Below are 23,735 nucleotides of genomic sequence, written 5' to 3' on the forward strand. Positions count from 1 at the left end.
CTGATGCAAAGTAACTTAGTTTCCGTTACCTCAAAAGAGGCAGGGATGTGTCGCAAAAAGTTAGCGAAGATTAATAGTAGTGGCCCCGTGCTCGCAAGTGTCAAATCACTCGCGTCGTTGTCCCCATGAAGACAGCTATCAAGTCGATAAACATAAAAATGGATAGCTGAACCCAATGACTAGGGAGAAAACTTTCACGTGCGCATAGGAGCTGGGGACCGCAGCTTGGGATTTCAACATTATCCTTACGTATGGTTAGGCTGACCATATTTCCTCGAGAGAAATACGGGACATTGGGATTCCAAATACGGGGAAATACGGGACACTTTTGCCGAAAAGTCGGGACGGCCAAAAAAACAGAAAATACTGGGACTGTCCCGGGAAATACGGGACGTATGGTCACCCTACGTATGATCAAATTTATGCCATTGTTACCCTCTTTCCTACGTCGATTGCACTTTCGTGTCGTGCACAGAAACTAGCAACACCAATAACTTCTTTCAGCTTTTGGCGACCCTTTGGTGCAAAACGAAAGTGAAGAACGAAAACAAGTGACGAGGTTAAATTTAAATTCGAAGCGATTTTTAATAAAATATAAAAAAAGTATCGTTATATAGTGATTTCAAAAATCTATTTAAAAAACATTGTTATAGAGGGATTTATCATAGAAAAGAATATCGTTGTATCGAGAGGAGTTTCACATTTTTAGCCTACGGGCAATTTCAAACAAGATTTGAAAAAATATCGTTGTTGAGGATTTATCGTTATATCGAGTATCGTTGTAGCGAGATTTCACTGTATATAATATGTAATATATATAATATAGTACAGGGTGGGCAAAAAGTCCGTAGAAACTTTGAAAATTCATAAAAACCGGAAAAATAACCGAAATAAAAAACGGGTTTGCAGGGTTAGGTCGCGGAATTTTTTTCAGACAGGGGAAAAAACTCAAAAAAACAGCCGATAGGCGGCGCTGACGTACACAAGTCAAAGAAGAGATACGCAAATAACGAACAGAATGCCTCTAAATCGTTTATTACACCACCACCACAGGGGATAAAACATTTCAGGGGAGTCACAAATCTAGCAACGACAGAGTGCAGCAAGTCCACATACACGGTTTATAACGGTGAACTGGCTGTGAATTAGGAGCGCAAGTTCCTATAACTGTCTCATTTGCATATTTCCACCGAAGCCGCTTGTCCAGCACCACCTATCGGTTAAATCTGATTTATAGGCCGGTATTAGACTATAAAACTTGGATAAAATCCCTGTTATAAAACAAAAAATCCAACCAATGAAGCTCATAGGTTACACTCGAGCAAATGCAACCGATAATCTTATTGGTTGAATTTTTCAAGTTTTGTAAAAGATGTTTTATCAAACTTTTATAGTGTAATCCCTGCCTAAAGGTGAGATTATACTCACAAATTTTTTTTTTTTTGGTACCCAAAAAACGTTAGTTTAATTTTTTTTTTCCCACAGAGGGCGCTGCACAAAAGCTACGAAATATGCAAATCAGAGTCCTATAAAATTCGGAGTTTATGGTTATTAACAGCTCATTTCTGAAAATGTTCCTGTTGCTGACGCTTCCATACGGTTTTCATCATATTGTTGACATTAGTGCAGGGGTTCTCAAACTTTTCTCCACTCCTGGCTACCCCCGCAGACGCAGGGCCGTCATTTCAACTTGTTCCGGGGGGGGAGGGGGCAAAGAGCATGTACTATAGGTACGCATATATATATATATATATATGTATATATATACCATTTGTAGTGTATTTTCAAAAGCCGGGGGGGGGCCGTTGCCCCCCTAAATGACGGGCCTGCCCCCTGAGCAGTTTAACATCGGAAAAAAATTGTCCGTGCCGCCTCTCCGCGTCGCCCTTGACAAAGTTTGGAGGCGCACAGTTCGAGGGCACCTGCATTGGAAGGGGGGGGGGATAAAGTACTATAGTTGAAGTTGGTTTACTTCCTGCACGAATTGCCGACTGAAGCTTTACGAATGTTCCGGACTCACGACAGATTGAAGAAAGGTTCGGGTCCAGAATTCTGTGATTTGCTTTCGTGCAGGTCCTCTATCAGCAAAATTTCGAACTAATCTTTTTTTTTTCTGCACCGAAAAAATCCCCTTTCGCGAACCGCGTCAACCAATTCTTTCCATTTTTGTGAATTTTCAAACTCCAGTGTTTACGAATTTACGGGACACCCTGTATGTAAATTATTTTTAATACAGTGCTCGGATGGGGGACAAGCCCCTTCTCGAACTTGAAATGAAGGTCTGCTTTGCCTACAAAGATCTTTTAATACAGAGATTTTTTCGTGAAATTTGTGATACCTCCAGGCACCCCTGTTTAGTGCGAGTACTACTAAATTGCCAAGACTTCCACACTCGTTGGGAATCACAATGTAGGGTATGATTTTTATTGGATTCCCTTTTCCTGGAAATATTTTCCCCGCTTGGTATGCGTGTACACAATGAAGCTTCCCCGCAATTCGTTTCTGTGATTGCCCCTCCCCCTCTTAATAGGGCTGAAGTAATGTGCACGGGGCGATAAATCCAGACCAGGAAGAACTGGCTCTCAAAATGTTTACACTAGAGATTCTTAACCTTTTTTGAGTGACCAAGTCCGTGACCGCAACGCTCACTTGGACTCTCAAATGGTCACATACTGACATTCACTCGTACTGTCACCCACCCCCTTCAATTGGTCACTCATTCGGTCACCCACCTGTTCAATATGTACTTCATTCGGTCACGCACCACTGATCTGGTCACTCACCCACTCACTTGTTCACTGATACGGTCACTCACTCCTTCAATTGGTCACTCATACGGTCATGAACCACTGATCTGGTCACTCACCCACTCGTTTACTCACTCATATACAGCCACTCACTTATTTACTCATATACAGTCACTCACTTGTTTACTCATATACAGTCACTCACTTTTTCCCTCTCACGGTCACTCACTTTTTCCCTCTCACGGTCACTCACTTTTTCCCTCTCACGGTCACTCACTTTTTCCCTCTCACGGTCACTCACTTGTTTACTCATATACAGTCACTCACTTTTTCCCTCTCACGGTCACTCTTCCACTCACTTTATCACGCCCACTCCTACGGTCATGCACCACTGCTCTGGTCCCTCACCCACTCGTTTACTCACTCATATACAGCCACTCACTTATTTACTCATATACAGTCACACACTTGTTTACTCATATACAGTCACTCACTTTTTCCCTCTCACGGTCACTCACTTTTTCCCTCTCACGTTCACTCACTTTTTCCCTCTCACGGTCACTCACTTTTTCCCTCTCACGGTCACTCACTTGTTTACTCATATACAGTCACTCACTTTTTCCCTCTCACTGTCACTCACTTGTTTACTCATATACAGTCACTCACTTTTTCCCTCTCACGGTCACTCTTCCACTCACTTTATCACGCCCACTCCTACGGTCATGCACCACTGCTCTGGTCCCTCACCCACTCGTTTGCTCACTCATATACAGCCACTCACTTGTTTACTCATATACAGTCACTCTTCCACTCACTTTATCACGGTCACTCATTTGGTCTCTCATACAGTCACTCACTTGGTCACGCATACATTCACTTACTTAGTCACTCACTTCGCCACAAACGGTCAGGGCAAGCGACATGTCCGCAAGTCGGTACCGAGATTGTAATAGTGACAACCGGATAACGGTATACATGGGCGTCACACACCCGCGCTCTTCTAACCAACTTTAATCCCCTCTCATAATAAGAAAGGGGAAAAAAAATGAGAGGATTTTTCTCTTCAGAGAAAAGAGAGAATCTCTTTGAGTTATCTTGAAAAGAGCGTCGGTGGAATTGGCTCACGGGGTGACCTAGTGGCCGTCGTCCGTCCGTCTTTTTCAAAATCGACATCATACCCGCGCGCATCCGTCACGGAAACGCACACAACCGGAATATACCCCCGATTTCTATTAAAAAAGGTGTCTCTCCTCTTTCTTATTACCATTATCATTATCACCATTATATATATTGAGTAAGCACTACAAACACTTCGCCACCGGATGCCACCTTAAAAAAAAAAACCCATCCCAATCTTTTTCTATGTACCTTATAAGACCGGAATTTCGCTAGTGAAGAAGACACAAAAGCGTACGCGGGCCGGCCATCTTTTTATTGGACGTTACGTACGCTATTGTACGCGTATACATAGTAGCATGTGTGTGTCTTTTTTCTTAGGATTTTGTGATAATACAAAAGGCCTAGGGCCGGAAACTTTATTTCTTCATTGTTTCTATGTGCGTACGTACGCATCTTCCGCCATTATTATTATTGTGTATTATATACCCGGGGTTTCTCTGTCTCTTCGAAGATGGCTTTTCTTCGTCTCTTCCTTTTGTTTTATTATTATATTATACCTTTTTTACTTCTTTTTGCTTCGAACTTACGCAAAACAACGGGAAAAATGGACAACTTGACGAGATAAAAGGCGCATGCGTCTGGAAAGTGTGACTGCGAATTTCTTAATGTGATATAGAGAGAAACCTTTTTCTTTTTTTTTGCGAAACTCGCGCATGTTGTTGTTATTATTACTGGTGTGTTATTATTATTATTATTGTATTTTTGGGAAGTTGGACAGAAACAAAGAGATGAGAGGATAGTTGCGGAATTTCCGAAATAATTTCGCTTTTGAGAGAGAGAGCGAGAGAGAAAGTTGAATGGGAACGGATGATGATGGGTCCCCTTGTATGTGTTGCACAACTGCTTTCTTTTTTATAATAAATAAATAATACGCATTTTCACGCGTTTTTCTCAACACAAGACGTGCTTATTGCGGACGTTAATGGGTTGTTGGTACAGACCGTGTACTCGTCGTGATCAACAATTGGTGCTTTATTCACTGGTCGTGACATGGATGCGTTGATTTCCATTTTATTTTATTTTATTTTTCTTATTGCCCGATTCTGCCGAGAAAGCTATCAAGAAGTTGTTCTGTACGATCTGGGATTAGTACATTTCTGATCGGCACCTACAGTGATGCTCAAAAGTTAAGCAACAAAATCAAAAATGCTGATAAAAGAAAATTTAATTCTTCTTTTATCGGAATTTATATAAGATTGAAGGGTGAAGGAAAGAACACACTCTGGTGAAATTACAAAGAAAATAGAAAATCCGAATTCAAATTAGGGGCCGTTCAAGTATTACGTCATCATCGATGGGGGGGGGAGGGAGGGGGTTTCCGATTTGCTGACTTTTGATGACAAGGGGGGAGGGGGGGTTTGTATAATGCTTACGTCATCAGCCACCCTTTATGAAAATATGAGTTAGGATTCAGAGGGGCAGAGCTGATGACGAAATTTTGCTGACAAGGGGGGGTCAAAAATGGCTAACAATTTGCTTACGTAATACTTGAACGGCCCCTTATTGACGTGGAAAAGAACAGTCATACAGTATGCAGTACAACAAGAAGTTTAATGGAGAGGGTCGGCCCCAATGTGGTATATGACTACCTATGCTGGATACACAGGGTCGACAATATCGATCCATACGAATAATAAGGTTATCAATGGCGTTTTGCGGTGTCGGGGTTCATTTAAGCGAAGGATTTGTACGCAGCTCCCGGAGGCTTTGAAAGGGTCATGGAGAGCAGTTGAATGTTTTCCATGGATATCTAATATATTCTCTATTGGGTTCACGTCAAAAGAAATGGGTGGCTATTCCATACGAGTCAGCGTTTCAGACTGAATGTAATGCTCGACAACACAAAGTGTGTTAACTTTTGCATTATTGTCCATAAACATGGCACCAGGTCCCGTGACAGAAAGAAATGCTGCTGGCATATGGTGCAAGGATGTCATCTCCATAGTGCGCTATCTGTCTCTGAACCTATAGTGAAGACATGAAGGTCGGTGCGGACGCCAATAACAGTTTCTGTCCAGACCATCATACAGTTGCAATGGAGAAAATTATCAGTCATAATCAACACCTACCATAAACGCTAGAAACCATGGTTTCCTAGGACACGGGTTCTTAACCTACGGGTAGCTTCTGAAATGGATGTTACAAATGCAGTCAAACTCGGTTATAACGACCCCCAAGATTCCACGAAATTCTGTGGTTACGACCGCGGTTGCCGTTTCCAAGAATTTTTTTTTTTGGCGAAAAAAAGTTATCGAATATTTTGAATGGAGTTTTTATTCCGTAATGAATCAGAGGTGATCGAATTCGATCGATAAAAGTACGGGGAATCGCCAGTCCTTGACAAAAATGTGTCTAATTTTTTGCAAACTTTCCAAATATTGCTTGTTATAAGCAACTCTTGGCGAGAAATGCAGTACTATCAAGTCTACAGTGATTTAAGTCTTTCACGTATAGGCTTTTGGTAACGAATTCGTATTAGAAGTATCGGCGATAAATCTGAAAAAACTGGTTTCTTTGTTCGCACGTTGGAAATAGAATTGGGGGGGGGGGGGAAGTCGGACAAGTATAGATTTCTTTCCCCTCTCCCGGAACTCCCCGATCTCTATAATTAAATTAATTGAATCAACACGCACCATAAATCATTCCCGTCACGAGGTTGGACTGACAGGGCTCCAGCCCGGGGGGGGGGGGGGCCCAAGATAATTTTTACCATTTGTTTTCTCTTTGCACTGTAAATTCACTATGGAGGGCCGCTGAAAAATCTGGCCGCAAGGTGTGGGGGCCACACCATCAATGCAAAAGAGATATGCAGTTAACCATAATCAAGGATTAAAAAGCTTCCAGTCGACACCTGCACTTGATGCAAAATACCATGCCCCCCCCCCCCCATCCACCCCATTTAATATTTAGGAAATTCGAGTTCATCAATCTTTTTATTATATACCGAAGTACACGAAATTATTCTGATGATTGTAAGACACATCTGCTGGTGATTACTGGAAACTAAAAATATGTGAGATATACTGTATAAATGAAAATTGAAAACGGTTCAATTATCCAATCAAATGAATTAATTTACAGTTAAATAATAAAATTTTCAAATATAATATTTAATAAGAGTTAGATAAACAGTAGAACTATTGGTATTTGATTTTGTTTATAACTTTCATTCTTGATATATGCACATTATAATTTCTATAGCAATTAAAATCGACAGATTTCAACGGAAATAATCGCAATTACGTGTCCTCGTCGGGACGTGTATGATTAGGCTATTTCCTGAAAAAAGCGCAATTTCGGGGGGATGAATCTGTGGATTCACCGCCTACTTGATGAGTGTAAAGTGCACTACTGCTACTATACCGGCAGGTTGATGATGAAGGGTTTTTTTGTTGGGTTATAGATGCCTCTTAGAGAACCCCGGTAGAGAATCGTAGGTTTCAGTGTACGCGAGCTCCAAGGAAAGATTGAGAGATTCGTTGCCGTTGCAGTCTAGTGCAGTGTTTCTCAACCGCCGGGCCGCGACCCAGTACCAGGCCCTAACACTAGTCACACCGGGCCGTCAGTGTGATTCGCAGTTTCATTTTCCCATTAATTTCTCGTTGGTTGTGTGTGTATGACCGGGCCTTTCACTTCCGCAAAAGAGATTTACCGGGCCGGGGGCTTCCAAAGGTTGAGAACCACTGGTCTAAGGCGTTTCACCCGGAAAGTGAAAGGACCCCGTGGGTTCGATTCCCCCGTAAAGAGAGAGGCAGTTGAATTTTCTCCTCTTTCCAAAAATTCATCTTCGCAACATCCAGTTGTTAAAAACCTTCGTATGGTAACGGAGAGTGACGTCATCCTTGCATTAAAGCGTAGGTTTGACGCAAGAATTTTTAATGCAAACGTAAATGATTTCTAAAGGATTCCAAAACATCATTTCGTAACGCATAATTTTGTTTGTTCAGGAATGTCAATTGCCATTTTATTAGAATTCAACAATGAAATTTTATTGTCTAGGCTAGAAACTAATTCATTGAGAAACAGCACTTTTTTGTTTAATCTCAATTCAAATTTGCCGCTGAAGTTTAACCGTAGCTCCAAGTATGCCATGAGGTGAGAAAGGTTGAAAAACAACAGTGCCATAGGCTGACTCAACCGCCACCTTTGAGCGAAGTGTGACGTCAACTATATCGCTATAGCCAATTGCTGTTCCCTATCCCGCTTTTATTAACGATTACATGCCACTTTCAATAAACATTGGTTTTACCGCTCCAAGGTGGAGGGTGATGAGTCTGCCTGCCCGCCTCTCTTGGCGCCTTACCGTCAGGCCATATATGTTGTGACATGGGCATTTAGCAGTCTACCACAATTGATGGTACTTCGAATAATAGATCATCAAAGGTATCCTCTATCATATTCACATCAAGGATCATGAAACTACTCATGTGATTCGAGTGGTTCCGGTGTTCTTGGCTCTAGTGACGGACTCGCATCGCGAGATCCGGGTTCAAACCCCACCGTCGCCGCAGTGGTGGTCGGGTGAAGTTGATTTTCGGCGGTTCCCAACTTCGAGGCGCGAATGCTAGCTGATCTCTCCCGTTAAAAAATCTCGCCGCAGAGAGCAACAGGCCTGTAACGGTATAATTATTCATTCGTTAGACTTCACTCGCTATGAGTTGAGGAAAAAAAATTATAGTTTAAAAATTTCATTGCAGATAGCAGCACGACACAGGCAAGCATTACACAGAAACAAACTTCACGGAAGGTTCACTATATGTACACACACATTCAACATGCACCAATTCGTTAGAAGTTTCGCAGAGGAATATGTGGACGAGGTGCATGTCTGGTTTAGTAGTAGTAGTCGTCTTGGCTCAAATATGTCATCCGCACCAAGTTGTGAGATTGACAAACGCCTATCTTGATTACGGTTGGGGGGGGGGGAATTCATCAACCTGCAATGCTGGACTATCATCGTGAGGATCCAAGCTGCAAACCTCTTGATGGCACAGTGGTGGTCGGCTGAAAAGTTAGTTTTTTGGCAGTTTTCCAACTTCGTGGAGCGAATGCCGAGTCGGTCTTCCATTTGAAAACGTCTCTCGGCACAGATATCAGACAGAATGACTTTCAACATGAAAAACTCACATAACATGAAATTCCTGGCATTTGTCATTTTTCCCTCTATAATATAGGAGACAGATGGCAGCACCCGTACAACTGAAAGCAAACTCCGACATCATAGACACATTAAGGCCTCGCATTTACACACAAACACATCCCTACATATTTTACCAATTCGTTAGAAAATCTCCCCAGAAGAACGTGTTTGGAACACATACTGTAAATTTGAAATAGTAGTGATTGATATTATTTGAAATAGAAGACTATCAGCTCTTCCCCCCCCCCTACCCCCGTAACTGTCATGTGGCCTTATAGTCTCGCAGGCGTCGTCACAGTGGTGATAAGTTTGAATTTGTTGAAGAGCAAAAGCAAGTCCGTCCCTCATTTGACAACGTCTCTCCACAGAGACCAATCCGATGCATGTCCTTTTGCTCGTTCTCGTGTTTGTCAAAAGAGGGCGGCAAAAAATATCGATACTCAGTTAGACAGGCACGTTTGAACTGAATAGAATAGTCTCATGAAATTAGCGATTAATTTGCATAAAGCGCCTCCAAAGGAGGGCAGACTCATCTTTTTTCCTTCTTTAGTGATGTCTAATCGATAACACTGACGTCACACCCAAACATGGCGGATGAATCAGCCTAGGTTTCCAAGAAGCCCCAATTTCAGGTGGAACAGTAGTATACTGCATTCGGAGAGCATCTGGGACGATTGTCTACGAGACAGATGTCTCCGTGGATCTCGACGCACGCGTCGCAGTGCGTTATCTTTTCGGTAATAACGCTGAATATAATATACGTTGTATAACGTTTCTAGAGTTTTCCCTGCTTATTTCGATTTTGCACGTGCGACGGAACCACTTCATTTCATTAAGGGTTTCGACCCATCCTTTGTACAACGACAACAACGCTATTACGAGTCAATGTTAAACAGCTGCACCAACAACAGGATGGTGTCTGTATGTGGATGGACCAATCAAGGGAGGACGAGGAGGACGACGACGACTACTACATTGTTCCTTCCTCTCGGGATGACGTCTCTCAGAGTAATGTGATCTTCTCTTCCCTCTCAAATTGGAAAATTAAAATATAATTTTCGCACCAACCGGAAGTCCGCTCAATTCCCGTCAATTATGGGCCCCGAAAAGAGGACGAAACTGTTGCTGTGTGTGTGTGTGTGTGTGTGTGTGGTGTCCCTCTACTTTAGCTGGTGTGTGTCTCACTCTTCTCCCCCCCCCCCCCATCTCGTGACATAAATGGTGCGTGGTACCGTCTTTCAGTTTCGGCACGTACTGCGCGAAACAGAAGGATTATCGCCCTAAATTATCCGCGAATGCGACACGAAAAAAAAAGAAGCCCTATATAACTGCTGGTAACTTATACCCTTCTTCATATTTCGCCGAACAGGGTCGAACCCAGGTCGGCAGAAGCAGAATTTTTCCGAGAAAAAATGATTGACACTTTCTTTGACCCCCCCCCCCTTCCTTAATGGCGGCGAAACACACGCATTGATGTACTTCTGAAGTTTTTTGGGAATGTAAGGCCAGAATATCTAAACCAACTTTGGTGATTACACGTAAACCGATTAGGTAGTTACCAGAATTGCGAAAAAAAAGCCATTTGTGAATGCCCTACCCACGACCTCCCATATAACCTGATGCCCTACCGGGTGGTGTTGACGGACAGCTCTATCTTTAAGGTTCAAGCCCGAGTGGCGTGATGGTGAAATGTTCGTCAACCACCGTTAAGGTTGCTGTTGCGGTCCCGGGTTCGAACCCGGTGGAGGATATAGATAGGAAATTTTCCCTAGCGATCTTGAGGCGACTACCTATAAATAGCGAATTCATTTCCATCTCCTGAAATGCAGTAAATTGCAATATACCCTTTTGGAGCATATTTTGTTTTCGTGGCTCACTAGAAGTAACATTAGTCTCGGAAACTATAGTACCAGATCCTCTATGTCCCCCTCCCCCCTATGGACATAACTGAAAAATATCCAAGAAGTATGTGTAAAAAGTTTTGGGAATCTTTGTTCTGAACGGTGTGTGAAGTGTTTTCAATTATAACATACCCTAGCAAGAAAATTAGTAGAATGGCAGGAAGGGCAACAAAATTCCGTCTGACTAGAGCAAGGGTGGCAGTGAGTGACCAAGAAAGTGTGAAAGCATGTGAATGACGATAAGAGTGACCTAGAGTGTATGCAAGCTTGCGAGTGATGATAAGAGTGACCTAGAGTGTGTGTAAGCATGCGTGGGATCAAAAAAGTGTGCAAACATGTCAGCGATCAAAAAGTGGGCAAACATGTCAGCGATCAAAAAGTGGGCAAACATGTCAGCGATCAAAACAGTGTGCAAGCAAGTGAGGGACAAGATCAGTGAGCGACCATGAATATGACTTGAAGAGTGTGTAACCATAGGACAACCAAAAGAGCATGTAAGTACAGGAGTGACCGAGAGAGCGAGCGACCAATTCGGTGAACAACCAAAACAGTGTGCAAGCATGTGAGTGACCAAAATAGTGTGCACGCTTGTGAATAACCAAAAGAGTGTGCAAGTATGTGAATGACCGAAAAGGTAACCTAGAGCGTGTGCAAGCATTTTAATAATCAAAAGAGTGACTTAAAGTACGACCAGATGAGTGAGTAACCAAAAGAGTGACCTAGAAAGTGTGTAAGCATGGAAATGACCCAAAGAGCAAGGAAGCAGGTCAGTGAATATCCAAAAAATTGTTCAAGCATATTAGAGACCAAAAGAAGGACTTCAGAGGCGTATTACCACGCGTTATGCCATATCTTGGGTTTCCATTCTAATTTCATTATTTGTTTCGTTGCGCAATACATTCTGGGGACCCCCCCTCCCCAAGCAACCCAAGGCGGGTCCACGGACCACTTTCTGAGAGTCACAACGTTTAAAGATTTAATTAAACAGAGTTCATGTAGCAAATTGTATCAAATTAATTCAAGATAGCAATCAAATTAGTTAAGTAGTTAAATTAATAGTCATAAAATGCACGAAAAATATTTCGCAATTACATTGTGTATAATTTCGCATTTCCTTGTCTTTGCAGACCATAACCCAATCGGACCAATGAAGTACAACTATTACCCACCTTACATGGAGCAAAGTGGTATGTATAATTTTTTTTAAATAATCGCTTCATTTGTCCATTATGGGAACAACTCGACTCTCCGATACGGCAATGAAAGAAAAAAATAATAATTCGAGTCGATCCCCGGATGTGACTCAACTGTTTATCGGGTAATTTCCGCACGGATAACGCCATTGACGAGCGACGCAAGCTCAGATAAAACGCCATTACAATAAAAACGGGCTCTTTTCTTTTTTTCTCGACGATTGACTCTTCTTCTTACTTCGATGGATAATTTCAGACAGAAGAGAAGAAACGGATGATCATTCCAAGATAATTCCAATATATTGCATAATAATTCCACTTCCGGTGGGTGCATTTTTCCACGTTTCGTAGATTTTCTCGCCCTGGTATGGACAGGGGTATAAGAGAAAAATTTCGAAATTTTTAAGTTCTCTTATTTTGTGTCTATAGCAGTGATTCACAACGAGGGCATTCAATCGTCCCTGGGGGCGATTGAATGTTCCGGGTGGGGGGCAGTAGAAACTACGAGTATAATATAGGATTCTATGGGTTAGATTGCGTTGGGGGACGATGGGAGAAAAAAATTTCTGAAGAAGGGGGGGCGATGAAACAAAAAAAATCGTTGGGAAGCTATGGTTTATAGCAGTGTTTCTTAACCCTTTTTTTTTGTCCGTGGCCCCCTTTGAACCATATTTATTTTTTTTTCTCGTGGCTCCCCTGTCTTACCCAGAGTCTCCGACCCTCATCTAGAAGCAAGATCCTTTATACGTATTGAATTGATTTTTTTCAGTGAATTTATACTGAACGAAAATTTTGCAAATAAGATTGGCCTCCAGACCACTGGCCTAGAATTTATTGAGCTCCCCGCTAATCCGAGTTCTATTAAAGACCGTCTCGACGTCATGGGCCCCCCCCTAGGCAAAATGATGCTATGGTAGTCCCATACTTAGCTGGAAATAAACAGCCTGCATATTTCCTACTTATTTTCAAAATTTATTGTACTATACAAAATATCATGAGGGGTGGTGTCACTTATGGACATGAGACTCCCCCCCCCCCCCGGGCATGACCCTTCACAAGAGTGGGACTGACAACCCGGGGCCTGATATGGTCTTCATCACTTTTTGTTTATCACACTATAAATTTAATATAGAGGAGGAAAATATGTGAAAAATCTAGCCGGGGGCCTGCGAAAAACCGCATCCTAGAGAACCTGCTGCAAAATGCAGGTGGTGAGGCCCGGGTAGGTCCATGCCCTAAGACGGTGGTTTTGTTGGATTCTGTAAGTGAAGTTTTAAAAGCTTTATTTCTTCACACTTAATTTTTCTTCTCAGCCCTCTGCAGCCCTCCAAACCACCTGTCATGGCCCCTTTCTCCATTTTCTTCCGTGGCCCCCTTGAAGTATCCCAGTACCACTAGGGGGCCATATGGCCCCCGGTTGAGAACCACTGGTTTATAGCACTGTTTCCCAAACTTTTTGTTACATCGCCCCCTTTTCAGAGAAATTTTTTCTCTCATCGCCCTCCCCAACTCAAGCGTACCCATAAGATCCTATGATATACCCGTAACTTCTATCGCCCCCCCCCCCCTGAACTTTTCCATCGGCCAACCATGAATGAATGAATGAACGCGAGAACTTTGCCACTGGACTTATCCCGTTGCCGAGATCTTTTCCAGCCCAACTTTGTGGCAGAGTCCAGAACACTTTATTTTGTGCCAAAAAAAAAACAACAACAACAAACATATAAGATTTTTACAACATATTTTCCCCGGACAATTGGGTACCGTCGCGATTAACAAATTTTGTGGTGATTACAGACAAGATGGGGTTGGGAGTTGGAGGAAAGTTTTGGGGTTTCGTTAAGACGGATGAATATACGCTTATTAGGATGGGGTATATTTTAAAAGCAAATGGTGGATGCCCCCCCCTCATGCCATCTCATCTGTTATCTTACACTTGCCATATTATATACACAGGATAAAAAAAATGAAATGAGAATCTTATTGTCAAATATAAAATATCCATCGGAGCGAGTCATCTCTCTCGCTTAAAACTTTATTTGGTGAGCAAATATGTTTGGGGGCCGTTCAAGTATTACGTAAGCAAATTTTTAGCCATTTTTGACCCCCTCCCCGTCAGCAAAAGTCAGCAAAACGCTGATCGCCCCCCCCCCCCACCCCCTTGTCAGCAAAATTTCGTCATCAGCTCTGCCTGCCCCTCTGAATCCAACTCATATTTTCATAAAGGGTGGTTGATGACATAGCATTATCCAACCCCCCCCCCCCCATCGATGATGACGTAATACTTGAACGGTCCCTTTGATAACTTGAGCACTAGAAGCCAGCATCGGTTTTATTGGGTTGAGTTCACTCGCTCCCGTGGATTTGATGAAAAAATACAAAATATAAATATTGTGTGTGTGGGGGAATATATACAATTAGGGATCATCCGCTTAGCACCTTCTTCGGTGAGCAACATGAATACGACAATATGAGTACAATCGTTAATCGGAGTTCGTTGTATCGGAGTCCAACTGTACTCGCGTAGACTGTTACGTACACACACTGTGTTCCAGACTCTGCCACGAAGCTGGGCTGGAAGGTGTCTCGGCAACCGTATAAATCCGGTGGCAGAGTCCTAACGTTCATTCAACCTGGCGACTCGAGTGTTACAGTGGTACGATGCACGCAGGCTGCCGTCAGGTCAGCGTGGTCGATCCTGGAGGAAGGACGTAGATAACGAGTTCTTTGTTTGCCGGACCCGAGACGGCCACTGATAGATGGCGCGCCTTCATTTCCGACCCAACTCGATCGGTAGTAAATTGCTGTACGGTGATATACGACCGGAGTTTGTGTGCGGTAAAGTAGTAGCCGAGGGGTGAAGAACTGCTAATAGTGACCTTCTCCGCCGTGAAGACGTCGGTGTGAGAGTAACCCTTGTAATGTTTCATGTTTGTCTGGCGTCGAATTTCAGATTTTTGACCCCCTCCCCAAACTGCTAGCGTGAGCCTTTAAGATCATACCTTCAAGCATGGCCAGATCGAGGGTGAGAGATACTAACCCCCGGCCCGGCAAACATAGTTCGCCATACGGGGTTCCCCGAAGGGAGCAACTGCCCCGGATGATAAACTCTTTATGGGGTGGAAAATTCTAGTGGCGAACAAAAGTACCTATATAAAATCATCGAATTTCACAGTGGTAGGTCATGGCGAAATCATGCTTGCGAACTATTAACACCCTTTCTTCATGAAACCGGTGACCACTTCCGTACCCTTATAATAATGATTAGGGGGAGGGGATGGTAAATTCACCTCCAAAGCTCATTTGCATACTTAGTCTTTTTCCGAAAGAAACCCTTCGCCAGTACGACACCCTTTATATTGAACGTCTTCATGCTGCTGCTGCTGCTGCTCGTGAGAAATTAGGTGCTCATTCAACTACTTAAGAGTGCTTTATCTAAATTACCGTTAGAGACATTGATCAACGAAGGAGTTAAAAATGAATATACAAGTATTATGCCGATTTCGAGCGTAAGTATGTGTCATAATCACCTTGTGGATACGCTTACGGTGATGGACATAAACAGTGATATGAGGTGATCTTGAAAATGGTTGAAGACCCACTTGTTTTTAAACACACACATACCAATGAATATCAAAAAGAAAGAGACGTGAGCCTCAACTTCAATACGCGCGAATGCTAGCCGATCTCCCCTTTAAAAAGTCTCGCCACACAGAGAGCAACAGACCTACAAACAGCACAAATGTAATTCGATCATAACACATCGCTCACTTCAATTCTGAAATATAGATGGCGGCACTGAAAAATCAAATACGACACTACATACGCATTCAAACTGTTAGGTACACGCACAGTTACACTTCCGGCACAGTTCACTAGGTCTAGGTAGTAAATCGCCCGTAGATGGTGATAAGGCCTGAGTTTGAGAGGTTCTCAAACTGTACGCCACGGCGCAACACGACTTTTTTTTCGCAGAGATTCTTATTTAGCTTGCTCTGGAGTGCTGCGGATAAGCGGTTATCAGGAAAAGAAGCGCAGCGCGTGAAAAAAAGGTTTGAGAGCCCCTACTGTGCTCTAAAGCATTAATTGATGCTTTATTGGTATTCGATTGTTTACAGCGCCATCTCCTCGATAAAAGTTGATCTTGGTTTCGATGGAAAATAGAGAGACCGATTAACGGAGATTTTATTGAAAGTTACGTTAATATTTGCCAAAGTTATCAATATTTTTATAAAAATGGTCACATTTCATGTAGATAATTGTTAGCAGATGTGTAGAAAAGGTAAAAATGATCAGGTGGGTACGTAAATGCTTGTCATTTCCCAGTTGTCAACTCGTGGGTTTTCGATCGGTGGGGCCGATCCTTCAGCGTGCCTTACCCTTAGATGTATGTTGCATGAACACCACCACAGATATTCTGAATTGCTAGTCGCGAAATGTTGGAGGCGCCTTTTGGCCCTCGTGTGCAGAAAATGATCAAAGAAGGCGCCCCTAATGGCATCAGAATGAAAGTGTCGGACAGCGATGAAGGGAAACATTTTGTTTTAGAGATCTTCATCCATTATTGAATTAGAAATGATGGTGCAGGGTGTCCACTCTTATCGTTGTCCAATTGCTATTTCCGGAACCGTTTGTTTTAGAGACAACTTTCAATTAGAAGGAAAAAGTTTCAAATGATGTCGCCCATCATCTTAATGAACGTTCAAAATGAAAACGATTGTTTATGGAAAAAAAGTTACAGAATTTAAGTTTTTATACGGTCCCCCCCCCCTGATCTCTAACTTCAAATTTGAAAGTTGCTGTCCTGTTTCGCCTGAAGCCAACAGAAAAAAATTCCACATGTCTATGTGCAATATTCGCCGAGATATTTGAACTAAAAAAGGGGGGAACGGCATAAATGAGGGAGGGGAGCGCTTTCTATCATTTTATGCTGTTCTTTCTCTTTTTTTCTCTCTGATTTTGAATTCAAATATCTCGGCGAATATTGCACTCAGAAACATGGAACTGTTTTTGATTTTTTTTTTTGGCGTCAGATAGGTAACATATATATGTGTGTGTGTTACAACCAAAACTTGAAATTGGGCAGTTCGCGAAGTGGCAAACTTTGTTGTAAATTGACCCGGCCAATGCCCGAATTTCGTTCTTTGGTCATCCAGTTCGAGAAGTGACCAGAAAGTCCCGGCCAAAGTCAAATAACATCTGAATCGTGATCCAAGTTAGCTTATTTTTTCGTGGTAATTACGCCCACGTTAACTATGGCAACACATCAAACCACTATCACGATGCGGTAATCATTTCTTCTTCTTCTTTTTCCAAAGTTTGACAGAGAAAATCATATTTATATATTTTTAATTATTTTTATAGTTTTTTTCTCTTATATAAATTTCTCCTTTTCTCTCTCTCTCGTCACATGGAGCTAATCCAATACCAGCTACTCTGTACAGCCATGTATCACACGTTGGCTATGAAAAAAAATGGATTTAGTGCCTATAAATTCATTTGTTTCACCACTAGTTTCAGAGATGTCTTGACGATTCTGTTGTCCTGGGCTGGGATCCAGATATTTTTAGGGGTGGGCATCTTTGAGTCGTGATTTTATATATAGTATTTTTGGGGAGAAGTTGGCATCGCGAAATTGGCGTAATAGCGCAATAACACGGAACGCACAAGGAAATGTTCATTTTTATCTATATGTGAAAACATGAAGTCATTCAACAAACATTAATGAAAATGTTGAGAATTTAAAATTAATGAAAGAACATATACTACAAGAATTAATAAAAAAAAAACATTGCCATAATTAATGAAAAGTGATTCGAGAATTGATGAAAAATAATTCTAAAATCAATAGAAAGTAAATTAAATTTAATGCGCAAAATATATACAAATTAATGCAAAATAAGTGAAAATTAAATTCGAAATTTGATGAAAGAAGTAATTTTTCGGAAATTTTAATGAAAGACATTTTTAGTGGTTTATTTTTTTTAAATAACACAAAGGCCAATGGGGTCTCGAACTGGACCGTATTATTGATGTTGGATCGCGACTGAAAAAGGTTAAGAACCCCTGGCCTAGAGAGTAATACTCATACTAAAATACCATAGAGAGGCAGGTACTGGGATCAGTACTTCGGCACCGAGTCTAGTATTGTGATGAATTTACGCATCAAAATGACGATATTCCGAATTGTTGAAGTTGGTTTCAACATGGCAATGCATTATTTGTCCATTTTGAGACTCGAAATGACCCTCAAAAAAATCTGATTCAAATGCATTTCCCACGTGCTTCATTGCGGGCACAAACTGATTTTCTCAGACGGTAAAGTTGCACGATATCGACTTCCAGGATTCGGTATTTGTTGCAAATACCGTGTGACGTATATACGTATATCATGCACATGTGTGTGATAGATAGCGTCAAAGACAACATAATAAAATGATATTTTTTTCACACGCCGAGATATGCGGTTCGGTGAAAGATGCGCGAACACGGTAGCGCCGGTAATGCAATCAGAGGAGCGTTCCTAATGGGTACAGTACCAGCTGATGATGGTGATTATTATTGTCAAGGGGGGAGGGGGGAACCAGAACTGATCTAGCAAGTGCGTAAACGTCAAAAGATTCTATCCATAGTTCAAACACGCCATTTCCGATGATACAACTTATAATAATAAGGTGGAACGGGAAGGGTTTCGATCCCACACTTGTTTCTTCACCGGAACCATGCGAAGATGACGAAGGTAAAAAGCGTGGTAAAGTAAGAAGAGCGTTTGCCACAGGTGGGTGGCATTAATAATATAAAAAATAATAATAATAAAATGAAGAGAAGCGAGAGTGCCTTTGAAATGCTTTCTTAGCCATGCGACACCTTTCGATGTGCACCAACTTTTTCTTCTCTCTACCCAAAAAAATTGAGTACTTCCGTCGTCGGCATGATTACCACCGCACTCTTGCCTACGTCTATAATGTACGTACTATATCTCCTCGATAGGGTTGATGGTGATGACGGTGTTGCGCAACTCAACCGTTCAACCACCCACACCAACAAACCGTGAGGCTTCTTCTCGGGTTCGGAACCTCAAGGACGACGGCTATATATCGCGCGCGGGACTTTCTTTTCTCTCGATGTCACTGGCGTTGTTGCTTTTCATCCCATTTTGCTCGAAAGGATTCAATTTGTAACTCAATTAGAGGAAATTAGTTTTCTGTGTGGGACCTAGTTCTGGTGTCCCTCGAGGAAAAATCTCAACCAGTGCGGGACGGACCTATTTTTAGCTTTCCCCCCCCCCCGAAGACAAATCTCTACCCGCATATTTCTGACGCCCCTCGTGGAAAATCTCTACCCGTGTGGGACCTATTTTTGTATCCCCCTCTAGAAGAAATTTCTATCTAAGCTGGACCGATTTTTGGCGCCCCGACCACGTTGTTTTAGTCAACAAAGCTTTTTTTTTTTTTTTGCTATTTAAACTCGGATTTGGCACCCCTGACCGCATTGTTTGGCCGCAGGGTCACACAGGGCTCAAGAGCCGTTCTGGATCTTGGAAGAGATTTACATTCACCTTAGGAGAGGGAGATTTCAAACCCGGGACATTAATGCACCTGGTTTTTCTTCACTCCCCATCGCAAATAACTTGTGTGAGTTAATATTGTACATGTAATAAATCCATAGGAGGGGGGGGGGGGAATCACGCACGGGGAAGCTAATAAGGCTCCAACCCTGGTGCCCGGAACGAATCTCATAATTTTTTCGTTTTTGTTATCTCTCTACGCTCTTAAATTTCGTTTATGTCCCGTTAAAAATCCTAGCCTAGGGCCCACCAAAGAGCTTAGTCTAGGGACCATGGATGTTAGGGGGCGGGGGAATGTGTGAATAATGAAAGGGAATATTCTTATGTACATTGAAAGGAAATTTCAATGAAATTAACTTTTTCTCAAACTATGTGCGGGCCAGAAAATTCTTAAATGATCAGTTAGACCCAAAATGCAGAGCTTTTCCACTCGACATAGACCACGGGTGCACAACCACACGTTCGCGGGACAAAATGCAATCCGCCTCCATCCGGCCCGCAAAAAGTTTTCCGGAAGAAAAGTATCAATGCACGCAACACGATATACACCCAGGAATTGACCATATTTCTTCGAGAAAAATACGGGACGTCACTAACTATCATCAATAAAATCTGCCAAAAAATTAGTTCTAAACTAGCTTCTTTCATAAAATAAACGTTTAGCTTTTTAAACATTTGGTGAGAGATTGATATTTTTAGAATTATAATTAATTACAGTCATAATATAGTTTATAAGTTATGAAAATAATCTTAATCCTTGATATAAATTTAAGTACGGAATAAAAGTTCAGCTAAACTTTGTAAAAAGATGCAAGAACGGTACATTTTCACAAGTTGGGATGTTCAAAATTTCAGAAAAGTCAGGTCACATGTGCACCCTATTATATGCTGGTCTTTGGAAAAAATATTGCCGAGGACTGAAAAAGTTGTACACATTCCTACCTACAAGTAGGTCTGATTCCGAACACCCCAACTAATAGTTAAAAATATATGAGCGATTACGAATAAAAAATTTTAATTTTAAAACGTTTTAAAACTAATTTAACTACTACGAAATCACAATAATTTCAAATATTTTAATTTATATTAAAAGAAAATATGTTTTATGACATTTAAATGCAAAGTTACAATAAAATTTGGATCAATATCAAAAAGTGAATAATTATATCAGCAGATGGCGCTTTATTGGCATCTATTGAATTTCGATTCTTTGTCAATTGCCATGAGGATAATAATGATTTATGATCACCGAAACGGCAATGAAACACGATGAATCACGGAACTTTCAATTTCAAATAAATTATGGAAGAAAATCCTCACATTTCTATCATCATTTTTGGCATTTTCTTTTATAATTCGTGTCGAAGATGACTGACGTACAGCAAAGACGGGGGGGGGGGGCACAGGGGTCCCTTCCCCTCTAAGACTATCAAAAATTAAAAATGTTTTTAAATAACTTTTTTGTAAAGTTATCGAAACATCGCAAAGAAAATATTTTTCATACCTTAATTTAAAAAGCTTTTCTAAGGTTGTATTACTGAAAAAAAATTTCTGGAAGAAAAATTCGTTGTTCGCTCCTCCCCAAACCTAGTGTGTCCCAAATCTTACTTACGCCCCAGCTGACGTACCCAGTGTGGTGCGAAATAGAAATTGAGTATATCGCTAAACTGCGGACACCTCTCCAAACACTAATAGATAAATGATTGCTACAGTGACGTTTACATGGTGTGGGTCAATTTTGTTTGGATCCTGTGCCCCAATTTTTTGAAGAGGGCTCACAAGTTATCGAAGACATTCATTAGTTTCCATTGAGAGTTTCTGAAATTCTTACTTTCATGACTGATTTCAGAATTTTCATAGACTATGAAAATGCAGATAATTTTTCAGTGCTTACGTTCATACTGGAATTATGTATCCGTTTTTTTCGAACAGCGACTCGCATCCTGAATATCTCGATTAGAACATCTCGATAACTGAGACCTTTTTGACCGAAAATTTTGTCCGAGAGTGATAGTAAAATGCATTGATGCCCATCGACGGAATTCGACATTTTTTCCCTCTTACGACGAGTGTCTGTTATGAGAGGTTGTCCCACTGCATTTAAAATCGAAGTTCAAGGAAACCAACAAAAATATTTGGAGTCCTGAACTCATTAAGACGGCCCCGTGCCGATGCGCCTGCCTGGTTCTCGTGACTACTCAAACTCTGTTCATCTCTGGAGAGCCAACAGCGTGGCTGCATTGTAATCTATTAGTGAAAGTGAAAAAACAATTTATATGAATACTGCGCCTTTCTTTCTCTCATGATTACGGATGGTCGATAATTGGTTGCGTCAATAGCAAAATCAGTGCCCCCACTCGCAATTATTTTGCCCCTTCTTAATGATCTGGCCCTTTTTGCCCTTACAGGAGTGGGGGCAAGAAGGGCCAGAACTGATTCTTATCATTTTTTGTTCTTCGCACTATAAATTAACTATAAAGGGGTGCGTGAAAAAAATCTGGGCTAAAAGTCCGCCAAACATCCCAGCCGAGGAACTCGCTACAGGATGGGGTGGAGCACAATGATCAGAACAAAAGCATTTAGTGCCGCCGCTGTTCTACTGCAGTAAAAATATGGCAGTGATTCTCAATCAGCATGTCACTGCAGTTGCGGAGGCGGCAAAAGCTTCTCGAATTAAATCCAGGGCTGAAGGGAAATATTAAAAATTCGGATTGTATTTTCAACAGTCAATCACAAACGTGCAATTTTGGAAATAGTTGTGCAAGGAGTGCACAGAAGGGGAAACTCAGAGGAGAGGGGGGATGAACGTCGAATAACATGGTTCGTAAACTATGAATGTACTATCACCGTCCCGAAATTATGGAAACATAATGGTCGAAATTCAATGTCCGCACTGAACTCAACGCTATCATGACATAACCGTTCCTTACAATCAGTATTAGGAAGACAGTGGAAATTCAATGGTAGCTGTAACGTTGCGTAAACTTGGTGCTACGGCTTAATGTTCATTGGTTTTTAATCAAACGGTGCCCCCCCCCCCACCACCAAACAGAACAATCGTCCACAACATTAGAAATGAATGTACGAATGGTTTCGAAGAGAGAGAGTTGTAAACTTGGAATTTATCATCAGACAGGGCCGTCTTAAGAGCATCATGGGCCCTCGGACCAAATGATTTTCGGAGGCCCTACCAAGCAAAACTCGAAAATTTCATCTTTATCTCACTTTTGTGAGGCCCCTCTTCCCTTGAGGCCCCCGGGACGTGTCCGGGTGGGCCAATGCGTTAAGACGACACTGAGCGAGAGGAGCCTCACAAAAAGGAGGTCTGGTTGAAATTTTCGAGAGCAAGTATGAAAGTTTTTTTTTAAGGCAAGAGTTTTTAGCAAGTTGTAGGGCCTCAGAAAAAAAATCACTAGGCCCTGGGATTGCCAGCTTCTCGCACAAATAGGTGCAAGATCGATGCCAACGAACAGCGGTACCCTAGACTGAAAATTGTAATTTTTCAGCCAACGTTGTGACTAAGATTGGTTTTGGATTTTGCGTCACGAGTGGTTTCTTCTCTTCTTTGTGACGCAAACACGGGATGGTTTTTCTTTTAGCAGACTGGTGACACACCCAGCAATATTCCATTAAGCGACTCCGAATTTTCAGAAACGGAAAAATAGATAACACATGCAATTGTTATGTGTCTTGCACATATATCCAAGCCTATTTTCGGTCACAATTCTTTTTTCGGTCAGACGTGTGAAAAAATGAGTGTCGAGCGCTGGCGTTTGAAATCGCCAATAAACTGTAGGCTCTCGTGTGCAGAAAATAACTGTGATGCGAAAAAAAAGAAACATTACGGATGATCTGAGCAAAAAGAGGAGATGGATATACCTCGTCGAACCTTTAACAGGTGGAGCCGTCTTAATGATTTCAAACGCTGTCCGGAAACAATTAAGAGAACCCTTGACCCTAATTTTTTAATCAAAAATCTGTTTGTGTGTACTAGTTTTCTATAATTTA

The 23,735-nt window shown here is 41.7% G+C and overlaps 1 protein-coding gene across 2 annotated transcripts in view; it reads left to right on the forward strand.

Moving 5' to 3' along the window:
- The window catches only part of LOC149065910 (uncharacterized), a 99,529-nt gene that overhangs the window by 35,646 nt on the left and 40,148 nt on the right, over window positions 1-23,735 (forward strand). For both annotated transcript variants that reach the window (XM_089253391.1, XM_089253392.1), the window contains exon 2: window positions 12,095-12,154. In XM_089253391.1, the coding sequence (XP_089109517.1) occupies window positions 12,115-12,154 (40 nt within the window). In that variant the 5' untranslated portion in view covers window positions 12,095-12,114. The remainder of the gene's footprint in view (window positions 1-12,094; window positions 12,155-23,735) is intronic.

Source organism: Pholcus phalangioides, unplaced genomic scaffold (genome assembly GCF_987345545.1).
Source record: "Pholcus phalangioides strain wild (caught in Gottingen) unplaced genomic scaffold, Ppha-v1.0 ptg000037l_1, whole genome shotgun sequence".
In the NCBI taxonomy this organism is placed as follows: Eukaryota; Metazoa; Arthropoda; class Arachnida; order Araneae; family Pholcidae; genus Pholcus; species Pholcus phalangioides.